The following is a 13,523-nucleotide window of genomic DNA, read 5'->3' on the forward strand; positions in this document are numbered from 1 at the left end:
TCTAAACCCCAAATAGGAAATCCAAAGTTCCCCATCCTGCCATCCTAAACATTTATCGCCTTATTACTGACAGAGTGAGATTAACCATAAGAGCAGTATATTCATGAGGTTTTATGATAATTGACCTTTGACATTTTCACACTATTAAAAGAGGTCATTTACTAGGTTCTATGTTACAGAGGGAAGACTCCCCAGTATTTCCCGTCATTCATTCTCTCTATCACTTGGCCTTTTCTGGCTCTTTTTATGTCCAGAAGGAATGCATCACGAAATGCGATTTCTTTAAGCAATTGTGAGTGGAAATTGCTTTTTCTGGAGACATTTATGACCCCATTCAAAGGCCTGACATCTCAAACACAGGAAGGAAGGAAGTGAGAAGTGCCATACAGTATAAAGAGGTTCATTTACACTTCCTGCTATACCTTTTTAACAAAGCCCCAAAATACACACCTTTATTCAAAACAGAAATGTCGGATTATGGCGTAGAACGGTGAATGGACCTGGTTTTACACACGCTCACACCCACCTATGATAAATGGGTTTGTGGGTGCATAAATGTTGTATGGATGGATGATTTTTATCGGGGAAGCATGCCCTCCTCAAGGGTACTTGGGATTAGAACCCTGGAAGTCTCTCTGCTCTCTGTCTGATAATAGATCAAAGAGATTCATCAGAGATCACCTCTAGTTCTAGAACACTTTTCCCACATAGCAACCAGTCATCTTAATGCTTCAGCCAATGGACTCCAGCAGTAAAATACCACATAGAAATATCTTAAATGAGATCATTAACCCCACATTATAAAAAGTTAAACAGAAACACACTAGGGTAATTATAATATTGCTGTCTGACTATCCCTTATATACAGTCATTATAAAAACTGCATTTCAAATTGCTGGAGAATTTTTTTGGATGATACGTAATGAGATCAAAAATGTACAGGGATGAAAATAGACAATATGTGTTTATAGATGTGAATACAAATTTGGCATGGTTCAGATCAATAGTTCAGAAGGATGATTTTAATGTTGGATACTTACTGACTCCAAAAGGCAATCTAGGGACATTACACCAGAGTGCTGGAGATGCTGGAGTCTTGTGACAGGTTTATGGTAACCTCGGACACCCAGGATTCACTGAAGTGACAAGATGTCTGAATATAGAATGGTTAAGATACACTGAGTATACAAAACATTAAAAACACTTGCTCTTTCCATGACAGACTGAGCAGGTGAATCCAGGTGAAAGCTATGAACCCTTACTGATGTCACTTTTTAAATCCACTTCAATCAATGTAGAAGAAGGGGGGGGAGACAGGTTAAAAAAGGATTTTTATGCCTTGAGACATGAATTGTGTGCAATTCATTGGGTGAATGGGTAAGACCAAAAATGTAAGTGCCTTTGAAAGGGCTATGGTAGTAGGTGCCAGGCGCACCGGTTTGTGTCAAGGACTGCAACGTTGCTAGGTTTTTCACGCTCAACAGTTTCCTGTGTGTATCAAGAATGGTCCACCACCCAAAGAACAACTTGACACAACTGTGGGAGGCATTGGAGTCAACATGGGCCAGTATCCTTATGCAACGCTTTCAACACCTTGTAGAGTCCATGCTCCGACGAATTGAGGCTGTTCTGAGGGCAAAAGGGCTGTGGGGTGCAACTCAATATTAGTTAGGTGTTCCTAATGTTTGGTATAGTCAGTGTATAAGCATACATACAACTGAATAAATTCATGTTAAATGTTGAGAAATGAAACCATATAGGTCTCAATATATAACCACAGTACACTCCACATAAAGACTGGACTTCAAAGATACTATATCCATCTTTTATCAATCTCTAAATCCTTGAAAGGTACAATTATTTCTAGAGCAGGGAATTGTCAGGGACCTCACGATACTTAGGTGCCGATACGGTATGTATTGAGATTTGACACTGCTGAAAACATGTTGACTCACTATTTATTAAGATGGACGAGCTAAACTTTGACCTGGAGATCTATATAATATCGTCCCAAAATAATATTGCGATATGTTACTATCGATTTTATCCCCTATCGCTAATTATTTCCATTCTGTAAAATCACAAAGTTACATTCCACATATTCCATGACTCTTGGATCTCCTCATTCTTATTGGTGGAAGAGCAGCAAACAATTTGTTCAGACGGTGCCCATCCACTCCGTCCTGAGCCAGAGAAAGCAGAGGGGTCACAGTTGAGCTTCTAAAGCTCAAAACTGCCAGCTTTCATCCGAAGCCAAAAAGAGACTTTCAATATCCAGCTCTACCATCTCAATTTAAATTTATTTTTGCGTTTTATGCGCTTTGAGATTATATTATGTCATGAAAATCGCTATACAAGTTAAATAAATAATAATTATTAAAGCTATTAGCACTGAATGACAGAAATCTATGCTCAACTGCCCCTGAGACTACTTGTTCACACCCCAAATGGCATCCTATTCCCTATATAGTGCACTAGTTTTGACCAGAGCCTTGTTCAAAAGTAATGCACTACATAGGGAATAGGGTACGATTTAGTACATAGACCTATTCAATTGCAGCCTTCATTTCCCTGCTGACACTAAGGACTTGAAGGCTGAATGGCAAAGTGGCTCCAGGAGGAAAATAGCAAACAAGCAGAAGAGGCTTTCAATCAAATGTCTATTGTAGTTGGTAATTTGTGCTTTGAACACATCAATACCTTGACATTTGTTCAACGATGAAACAAACCTGCAATATCACATATAGAAAGATGTATAATTTTGAAACTGAAGCACGTAGATCAATCTTTATGAAACGTAACATGTTTACCATGACTCTTTGGCTGCGTTTAGACAGGCAGCCCAATTCTGATTTCCCCCCACAAATTGGTATTTTGAACAATCACATCAGATTTTCTTCAGAACTGATCTGATTGGTAAAAAAAAGAGGAAAAATCAGAATTGGGCTGCCTGTCAACGCAGCCCATGTCAATGCCATGAAAGGCTACAACACAAAGAACAAACGTCCCATAGCTCTATGGTCTCCACTGACATCTAGTGGACAAATTAGGAACTTCTATTGACAGACAATGGGTGACTGGAAAGCCTAGGTAGAAGGTAATGGCAAACTATTTCTGTCCACACCCATCTAGGTTTTTAATGTAAGTTATCAATTTCTATCATGGAGATCTGACTTTGTAATGTTAATATTCATTCATGGTCAATGGCAGGTTGTTTAAAGCAGACATGAACCAAGAACAATAGATTTCAATTAGCATTTCAAAAACAATAAGAGAGTAGCACAGAAACACAAGCAGATACTGTTTTAATTCATTTTTATTTCATGACACTTTAAGCAATGCATTGTCTTCATGTTCATCTGAATTGAAAAGTTCATGATTGGGAAACATGTCAAAGATGACTGTAGTCAGATTCACTAGTTTGTACCAAACACACTTCCTTTTTCAACTCTGGATTTATGATGAATAACTAAGTTAACCTAAACATGACAAAGCTATGACATAAGTCAAGCGTCAATGTAATGTAACTTGCACATGAGAACATTCTGTAACAGAACATGAGCTGGTATCTAACCGGTTGTTATAGCTATCTATTTGATCTGTTGCGGACAAACAGTACAGTAATGGTAGTCTAGTCAGTCTTGGAGGCCATCAATGGTGTGTGTGTCTGACACTGAATAGAGGTTCTGTGTAGAGACTGAGAGGTGTTCTAGAACAGGCAGATTCTGGGCAGTCACCGCCAGAGGCAAGCCGTGGATGACCACTTCCTGACTGCCTAAACTGATGCTAGGAACCATGAGACTACTGTCCTCCTCACAGGTGGTAATGCCATTGTCCCCAAACCCCTGCACCACTGTTACCTGTGCTTGCTTGGGCAAGTCTTCTGAGGGGCCACCTTCGCTACACATCATGTCCGGGGGCGAAAACCTGGAGGTGGCCGTTGCCATGGCGACTAGATTACTGTGGTTCACTCCCTCCGTCACCACAGTAACCTCTGTGCCCCCCTCCTGGATGAGAGCACTGAGACCCTCCAGGTCTGAGCAGGTGGTGATGAAGGTCTGTGTGCTGCTGCGGTGGGCTGAGGAGTCCTGGGAGGCGATGGCTGTCTGAAGTAGGGCCTGGTGGAGAGGGTTACGGCTGTCCCCTAGGGAGAGGTGTGTCAGCAGGACTGTCTGAGGCTCCAGAGAGCCCCCCTCTACCTGTTTCTGAGCTCCTAACTGCTGTATGGGCGTGAGGCTCATACAGTTGACCACCATGCCCTGGGTCTCTGGGTTCAGGAGGACCGTGGTGGATCTCTTGGTGTGATGCTGGTGCTGCCCAACGTCTAGCCCAGCCTGCAGGGGAAGGAAGGAGCCCTCCTGACCCAGAGGGTGGGAAACTATGATTTGGAGCTGGGCACTGCTGTAGGGGACCAGGGGGTCTGAGGCTAGGGGAGTCAGGGGGACCTGGTGGAGTGGGATTTGGGTGGTGTGGATGTCTTGCCTGGGTACATGGCTCACAGTCACAACACTGTGCTGGGAGGTGATGGGCTGGAGCGTCAAAGAGAGAGTCTGCTGGGAGTCTGAGTCCTGGTGCTGCTTCCTGTGGCTGCGCAGAGAGTCCTCCCTCACGAACGACGCCTCGCACAGGTCACAGCGGAAGGCCCGCGTTGCGTCCAGCTTGGCCCGGTAACGGGAGCTCACAGGCTTGGGAGGGTCCTCTCCGTTACAGACACCGGCTTTGCCTCTTTTCCCACCGACACCTGTCTCAGGCTTGTCCGCGTGGCACTTCTTCTTCTTGTGGATGACCAGGTTGCTGCGCTGCTTGGTGGCGAAACTGCAGAAGTCACATTTAAAAGGTCGCTCTTCAGAGTGGATCCGCTCATGGACCTTGAACGCCCCCTTGCTGGAGCAGGAGTAGGTGCACTTGGAGCACTGGATGGGTTGAGTGGGCTGGTGCTCTCGCAAGTGCTGCCTCAGAGCTGTCTTATTGGTGCACAGGAAGTCACAGTCAGGGCAGTGGAAGGAGTTGGCCGTGCCGTGTTTTATCTGGACGTGTGATTTCAGGTTGCCCTTCATGGCACAGCGGTAGTCACAGAAGTCACACTTGTAAGGCTTCTCACCCGAGTGGATGCGGATGTGCCTCTTCAGGTCAGAGTTGATCTTGAACTTTGCTTCACACCGAGTGCACTGGAAAGGTGCGTCCCCTAAAGTAGAGGAATATATACATTTATATAACATCAGACAAATAAAACATAAGTTTGTCAGACTTTTTTAGAAGTCAAATCGGTCTTATATCAAGATGAGTCCATGTCCCATATTTCAATCCCAAATGAATGGGAAACAATGTAGACCATTCGCTAACCAGATTTCAGAACCAGACTTATACAATTCAATGCTTAAGTGTACTAATCAACCCAAGCAGACCCACCAGTGTGTGAACGGAGGTGCACGGTGAGCTGGCTGGAGTTGCGGCTGGCATAGGGGCAGATCTGACACTTGAAGGGCCTCTCATCATAGTGGATACGGAGGTGTTTCTTCAGACTGCTGCTGTCGGCCGCAGCATAGGGACAGTACTTGCACTTGTGAGGCTTCTCTCCCGTGTGGGAGCGGAAGTGCATGTTCAGCTTGTCCCTCCGGCTGAACCGCTTGTGGCACAGCTCACATTCAAATGGCTTCTCACCTGGGCACACAAAAGAATTGGAGGACAAATAAATGTCAAAATCGCAATACATACTAGGATGACAAATCAATAGAATTTGATTTATGATAAAACTCCACTGGTATTATTACATACCAGTATGTGTTTTGAGATGCCGCTCCATGTCTTTCTGACCGTACTGTGTCTTGAAAGAGCATCCTAGGGGCAAAGGAATAAATTATGGATTTGATTAGAGAAGTGATTGATTCATGCACCCTGAATATAAGTGTTGTTTGAACCACATTTCAAGAAAACTTTACTGTAGTGTAAAAGCCAGCTATAAAAAAAGTAAATTGACCCAGAAAAGAGCCAATTGGTTGTAACTGACCAGCGGATATTGTGCTCCCTCCCTCCCTCCCTCCCTACCAGCAGTATGGAAGGAATGTGTCACAGGACTAATGAAAGAGGAAGTGAGGGTACCTACCTGAGAAACAGCAGCTGCGCCTCTTTGAAGTCAGGGCAGGTTTTAATTTTTTGGAAGGTGTTTTAGAGGCTTTGGTCAGGATATTTTTGACACCTCTCATAACACACGTCTGGTAGGTTTCCTCGAAAACAAACTCTGAGCTGGAATCTGTGGGGAAAAGTGGAAAGGATTTCTGACTGTATAGGATACATTTCCAGAAAACTGAGTCATTTGTCTAAACATCAGATTGTTACCATGGTTACTGAGCAACCAAATAACCAATTTTTACTTGCTTTTATAACAAGTTGTATTTGAAGGAGAAAATATATAGGCTATGCATTGTTCCAACGGTATATTTAAGGAGTCTGGGTTAGCCTTTCATAATCTCTTCAAACAAGCCTGTGGATGAAACAACTTGCAAGAATAGTCTTACCTGTAAGAGTGGGTGCCGATATGTCAGAGGAGGGTATGTGGCAGCCATTTTGCTTGTGGGCCAGAAAGACTTCAAAGTTATTGTACTGCTGCTTACAGAACCCACAAATGTGGATATCTGGGCTCACTTCCACAAGTACATGGTTCCCTCCTGTTGACGAGGAAGAGGGGATAAAATCCTGCTTTCATTCAAGAACATTGACAACCAATAGCCTACCCTGCAAATACCAAGACTCATCATACACCTTAGAGTAGGCAGTGCACGGTGTTTGAATGGGCTTTGCAATTTGTAAACATAGCTAGCCATACTGTCATATAATCGCAAACACAACTGACAGGTGATAGACAATAAAGGCATTGGATAACTTATTTAATACACAGAATGCGCCAGATTAACAACACGTTTCAAATATTAATTGTACTACTAAGTGGACTTTGTTTAGAACATTTGAGTTCTTACCCTCTCCGTTAAATGATTCCATTTTCACGCTAATATAACTGGATATCAATTCAGTTTAGGGCTCCCTAAAGGTAGGCTATCGACTTGCGACAGGAAACTCGATTGGAATTAATTCAAAATAAAGTATACAACACATCAAGTGCCTTTTAAATCGAAACATTGTAATTATCTACTGACTTTTAGCTATGAACTCCACTGAACTCTACTCGGGCAACATTGTTGCAATCATTTTACGACAGACTTCTTCTTCTATGGTATTATGGCGGCCCGCAAACAAACGTTAGAGCTGCATGCCGCCACCTACTGTACAGGTTGTAAACTATAGAACAAATATTCATTGTAGGAAAAAAAGTGGGAAAAACCGAAATCATAGAAAATCTAAAAGTCACATTCCAATTCAAGTCACATCCCTACACAGACTCAGGAGCCTGTGAGGGTGGACCATCCTTTTAAAGGATTTCTTGCAATGCCTCGGCTGTAAACTCAGTCACAAAGATCGTTCTGCTGCTCTCACAATAATTCCAATTTCCTCTCATTTCTTCTTTGTTTGTGCTGGGCAGTTTATGACCATTGCAATAAATGCTACAAATTCCACCTTTTCACATGTAATATATCAGGATCCCTTGATTGCCAAGAAACACTCACTGGTGCAGTCTCAATTACCATTGCATCTTATACACCACTCACTCCTTCCACTCTTCTCACTGGCTCCAGATATGATACACGCTGGACAGCCCTTATTCTTAGCACCTCTTTCAATTCAATTCCATTCAAAGGGCTTTATTGGCATGGGAAACATATAGTTTATATTGCCAAAGCAAGTGAAATAGATAATAAACAATCCAAAATAAACAGTAAAGATTACACTCACAAAAGTTCCAAAGGAATAGAGACATTTCAAATGTCATATTATGGCATATTAGTGCAATAGGAAAGTATTCAGACCGCTTCACTTTTCCTACATTTTGTTACGTTACAGCCTTATTCTAAAATGGATAATAATAAAAAAAATCTCAATCAATCTTCACACAATACTCCATAATGACAAAGCAAAACAGGTTTTTAGAATGTTTTGCAAATGTATTAAAAATAAAAACTGAAACATAACATTTACATAAGTATTCAAACCCTTTACTCAGTACTTTGTTGGAGCACCTTTGGCAGTGATTACAGCCTTGAGTCTTCTTGAGTATGACGCTATAAGCTGCGCACACCTGTTTTGGGGGAGTTTCTCCCATTCTTCTCTGCAGATCCTCTCAAGATGGGGAACGTCGCTGCACAGCTATTTTCAGGTCTCTCCAGAGATGTTCGATCAGGTTCAAGTCTGGGCTCTGGCTGGGCCACTCAAGGAAATTCAGAGACTTGTTCTGAAGCCACTCCTGCGTTGTCTTGGCTGTGTTCTCAGGGTCGTTGTCCTGTTGGAAGGTGAACCTTCTCACTATTCTGAGGTCCTGAGAGCTCTGGAGCAGGTTATCATTAAGGATCCCTCTGTACTTTGCTCCGTTCATCTTTCCCTCGATCCTGACTAGTCTCCCAGTCCCTGGCACTGAAATACATCCCCACAGCATAAGGCTGCCACCACCATGCTTCACCATAGGGATGGTGCCAGGTTTCCTCCAGACGTGATGCTTGGCATTCAGGCCAAAGAGTTCGATCTTGTTTTCACCAAATAATTTTGAATGGTCATCCAATTTGGAATTCGAAGTCGGCAACTCTGGCATCTTTCTAGAGCTCTGACTTTCTGACCTGAAGATCACTGACATCATGATTAGACCTCGTCTTTTTTTTCCATAGTTCCCAGTTGTCTTAAAAGCACCATTATTCCTCCCTGTTCATCTGCAAGCAGATGGTGTGCTTTCCGACAGGTGACTGCTCAAAAAGCTCTAGCTAAACATTGCATTTCTACTGCTTGTTGTTGTCTGTTTATTTACCGGCACTTGCCACAGTGTAATTGTGTAAGTGTTTTGTTCTTTCTTGCGGTCTCTTCTCTCTGCACTCTTATCCTTCAATAATCAATCTATCTTCCTCTTCTTCTTCAAGATTTGGTTGGCGGAGCATATCCAACTTTTAGGTGCATACACCGCTACCTACTGTACTGGAGCGTGAGGCCAGTCACGGCCTACCTACAATAAATTCCAGTAAATTCCAGACGAGCTTCAATGCCATACAACACTCCTTCCGTGACCTTCCAGGTCATCTATAAGTCTTTGCTAGGTAAAGCCCCGCCTTATCTCAGCTCAACGGTCACCATAGCAGCACCCACCCGTAGCATACGCTCCAGCAGGTATATTTCAATGGTCACCCCCAAAGCCAACTCTTCCTTTGGCCGCCTTTTCTTCCAGTTCTCTGCTGCCAATGACTGGAACGAATTGCAAAAATCACTGAAGCTAGAGACTTATATCTCCCTCACTAACTTTAAGCATCAGCTGTCAGAGCAGCTTACCGATCATTGCACCTGTACATAGCCCATCTGTAAATAGCCCATCCCCATGTTATTTTTTGTTTTGTTGCTCCTTTGCACCCCAGTATGTCTACTTGCACATTCATATTCTGCACATCTATCACTCCAGTGTTTAATTGCTAAATTGAAATTACTTCGCCACTATGGCCTATTTATTGCCTTACCTCCCTAATCTTACTACATTTGCACACACCGTATATCAACTTTTCTATTCTATTATTGACTGTACGTTTGCTTATCCCATGTGTAACTCTGTGTTGTTTGTGTCACACTGCTTTGCTCTATCTTGGCCAGGTCGCAGTTGTAAATGGTAACTTGTTCTCAACTGGCCTACCTGGTTAAATAAAGGTGAAATAAATAAAACAATTCCAGTATACAAAATTTGGGAAAAGGAAAATTACCCTGCCAACTGTTAGCCCTCACAACAAAAAACTTGTCACGACTGTGTGTAGGAACGGACCAAGGCGCAGCGTGAATATCATTCCACATATTTTATTATAATGTGAAACTATGCAAGACATACAATAAACAAAACAACAAACTATATGCACTAACTCAAAATAATCTCCCACAAACAAAGGAGGGAAAAACAACTACTTAAATATGATCCCTAATTAGAGACAACGATGACCAGCTGCCTCTAATTGGGGATCATCCAAAAACCCCAACATAGAAAAACAGAAACTAGAACCAAACAACATAGAAAAATAAAACTAGAATAAACCCCCCCAGTCACGCCCTGACCTACTCTACCATAGAAAATAAGAGCTCTCTATGGTCAGGATCTGACAGTAACCCCCCCAAAGGTGTGGACTCTGCCCGCAAAACCTGAAACCAAAAGGGAGGGTTGGGGGGTGTCTAGTGTTGGTGGCGGTTCTGGGGCAGGACGAAGAACCTTCTCATCCCGCGGATCCTCCCGCATCAGAGGCGGTTCTGGTCCGGGACGAAGAACCCTCTCATCCTGCAAACCCGCCAGCATCGGTGGAGGCTCTGGACCGCCGACCGTTGCTGGAGGCTCCGGACCGCAGACCGTCGCTGGAGACTCCGGACCGCGGACCGTCGCTGGAGACTCCGGACCGCGGGCCGTCTCAGGAGGCTCCGGACCGCGGGCCGTCTCAGGAGGCTCCGGACCGCGGGCCGTCTCAGGAGGTTCCGGACCGTAGGCCGTCTCAGGAGGTTCCGGACTGTGAAACGTCGCCGGAAGCTCTGGACTGGGAACTGTCGCCGGAAGCTCTGGACTGGGAACTGTCGCCGGAAGCTCTGGACTGGGAACTGTCGCCGGAAGCTCTGGGCTGGGAACTGTCGTCGGAAGCTCTGGACTGGGAACTGTCGCCGGAAGCTCTGGAACGGGAAGGCGCACTGGAGGCCTGATGAGGGGGCTGGCACAAGTGGCGCCAGACTGGTAACACGCACCTCAGGGCGAGTGCGGAGAGCAGGCACAGGACGCACCAGACTGGGCAGGTGCACTGGAGGCCTAGTGCGTGGAGCCGGGACAGGTGGCACCAGACTGGTGACACACACTTCAGGGCGAGTGTGAGGAGAAGGCACAGGACGTACCTGACTGAGGACACACACTCCAGGGAGAGTGCGAGGAGGAGGCATAGGACGTAGTAGGCTGTGGAGGCGCACTGGAGACCTGGTGCGTAGAACCGGTGCAGGATATACTGGACCGTGGAGGCGCACTGGAGGTCTGGAGCGTAGAGCTGGCACAACCCGTCCTGGCTGAACGCTCACTTTAGCCCGGCAAATGCGGTGCGCTGGCACAGGACGAACTGGGCTGTGAATGCGAACTGGCGACACAGTGCGTAGAGCTGGCGCAGGATATCCTGGACCGAGGAGGCGTACTGGAGACCAGGAGCGCTGAGCCGGCACAACCCGTCCTGGCTGAATGCTCCCTTTAGCCCGGCAAATGCGGGGCACAGGCACAGTGCGCACCGGGCTATGAATGCGCACTGGAGATACAGTGCCCATCACCGCATAACACGGTGCCTGACTGGTCACACGCTCCTCAGGTTAAGCACGCCCGCTCTGCAGCGCTCTCAACGCCAACACCTCTCTCCGGAATCTTTCATCGAGTTCCTCACTCGACTCCCTGACTGGCTCTGGTTCACCCCTCGGCTCCGCCGACCACTCCGTGTGCCCCCCCAAAAAACATTTTTGGGAGCTGCTTCTCGGGCTTCTGTTGTTGCCGTGCTAATTCCTCGTAGCATCGCCGTTCTGCTCTCGCTGCCTCTATCTCCTCCTTCGGACGACAATACTCCCCTTCCTACCTCCAGGGTCCTTTCCCGTCCAAGATTTCCTCCCAGGTCCATTCCTCTTGACCACGCTGCATGGTCCTCTGGTGGTGGGAGATTCTGTCACGACTGTGTGTAGGAACGGACCAAGGCGCAGCATGAATATCGTTCCACATATTTTATTATAATGTAAACTATGCAAGACATACAATAAACCATAAACAATACAACAAACCGTGACGAAGAGGTGCTACATGCACTAACTCAAAATAATCTCCCACAAAGGTGGGAAAAACAACTACTTAAATATGATCCCCAATTAGAGACAACGATGGCCTCTAATTGGGGATCATTCAAAAACCCCAACATAGAAAAACAGAAACTCGAACCAAACAACATAGAAAAATAAAACTAGAATAAACCCCCCCAGTCACGCCCTGACCTACTCTACCATAGAAAATAAGAGCTCTCTATGGTCAGGACGTGACAAAACTATAAGCCCTAAACATAAAAAACAAACAAAAAAACACCCCATTCCACTATTTAACCCTCTCTCTCTTCCTCTTTCTTTATCTCTTTAAATCATTTTTTATATTTGATAAAAGACAAGTCTCTGTAAAGTGTATACAGTAACTGCTGAGGTTAAAGGGGTTTATTGAATAGGTCTAATCTAAATAATTAAACTGCATCTGGGTTATTTCATATTTTTCATTGGTCAATTTTGTTTTCCCAGATGGCGATAGCGAGAAGCCATGCTCTACAGCTGATATGTGAGTACAGGCAAGGGTTCTGAAGATTTGTTTTACTTGTCTTCACTCTGAACAGAAAGTTTCTAATCATCCCTTCTCTCCCCAGCGGTGTTTGTGTGATATTTCTGTCAGTCGTCTGTGGAAGACTATATTGGATGGTAGTGGCATTCTGAAACTAGCCTGGCTGGCGCGACCCATGTGGTACATAACGAGGGAGAGCATGACCAAAACTGGTCTAGTTCCAGGTCAATCAGCTTAAAATCTAAGCTCTATATGAGGTAGGCTAATGAGTGAAAGGTTTAGACATTTTTTAATTTCCTTTTATAAGACTAGCATACATATGTGATCAAATATTATCTCTGTGACTCCTACAGTTAACAAAAAATGAGAAAACAATGAGAAATTAGAAATCAAGAGAGTAGACGGAGTAAGCCATGAGAGTAACCGACACACAACTCTATTTTCAGTGGCAGGTCCTTAGTTACCTGATCTCCACCGTATGGCTCAGGAATTTCCTTATGTTGACTTTGCTGCATGGCAACTAGGGCTGTGGAGGTCACAACATTTTGTCAGCTGGTTATTGTCAAGCAAATAACTGTCAGCCTCACGGTAATTGACGTTAATTAACATAAACACATTTAGCGTCTCTTGGCTTCCACGTAGCCTACAAGCCACTGATGCATACATTTGAAAAAGTCTATTAAATCCATGTAATATAGCCTACACATTCACAATAAATCCATTATTTATTTTAGACAGGTCTAAAGAAGCATGATATGAAGAAAATGTAGTCTATTTCAGAAGAACAGAATAGCATACTCTGAGTTGTCCTTATGTTAGGTCCTGATCAAGCTATGCCAAATGGCTGTGGGCTACACTAGTTCATTTAGCAGACAAGATTTGCTTAGAATTCCGTAGCTTCATTTTATAGTATGAAGAATACAATTGAACAAAGCTGGATAAAATAGAAGGGATATTTTCTCCAAACGATTTGAGGGAGTGCGCACATGCGCACTATTCTGTGTTGAGCGGTTAACAAAGAAACAGGTACCGCTATATGCTTAATTTTGAGTTATAATGTAACTTTAGTTGTTCTACAAACGTT

The 13,523-nt window shown here is 44.3% G+C and overlaps 1 protein-coding gene across 1 annotated transcript; it reads right to left on the reverse strand.

The window, feature by feature from the left end:
- Positions 1–3,298: 3,298 nt before the first annotated feature.
- Positions 3,299–7,245, reverse strand: LOC115165595 (zinc finger protein 64). Its single transcript, XM_029718805.1, has 6 exons — positions 6,975–7,245; positions 6,516–6,665; positions 6,104–6,250; positions 5,776–5,838; positions 5,410–5,661; positions 3,299–5,185 (listed from the first exon to the last, which is right to left on the reverse strand). The coding sequence occupies exons 1-6, from the start codon at positions 6,994–6,996 to the stop codon at positions 3,636–3,638; spliced, it is 2,184 nt and encodes a 727-aa protein (XP_029574665.1). The 5' UTR covers positions 6,997–7,245; the 3' UTR covers positions 3,299–3,635.
- Positions 7,246–13,523: the final 6,278 nt, after the last annotated feature.

Source organism: Salmo trutta, chromosome 28, assembly GCF_901001165.1.
Source record: "Salmo trutta chromosome 28, fSalTru1.1, whole genome shotgun sequence".
Classification (NCBI taxonomy): Eukaryota; Metazoa; Chordata; class Actinopteri; order Salmoniformes; family Salmonidae; genus Salmo; species Salmo trutta.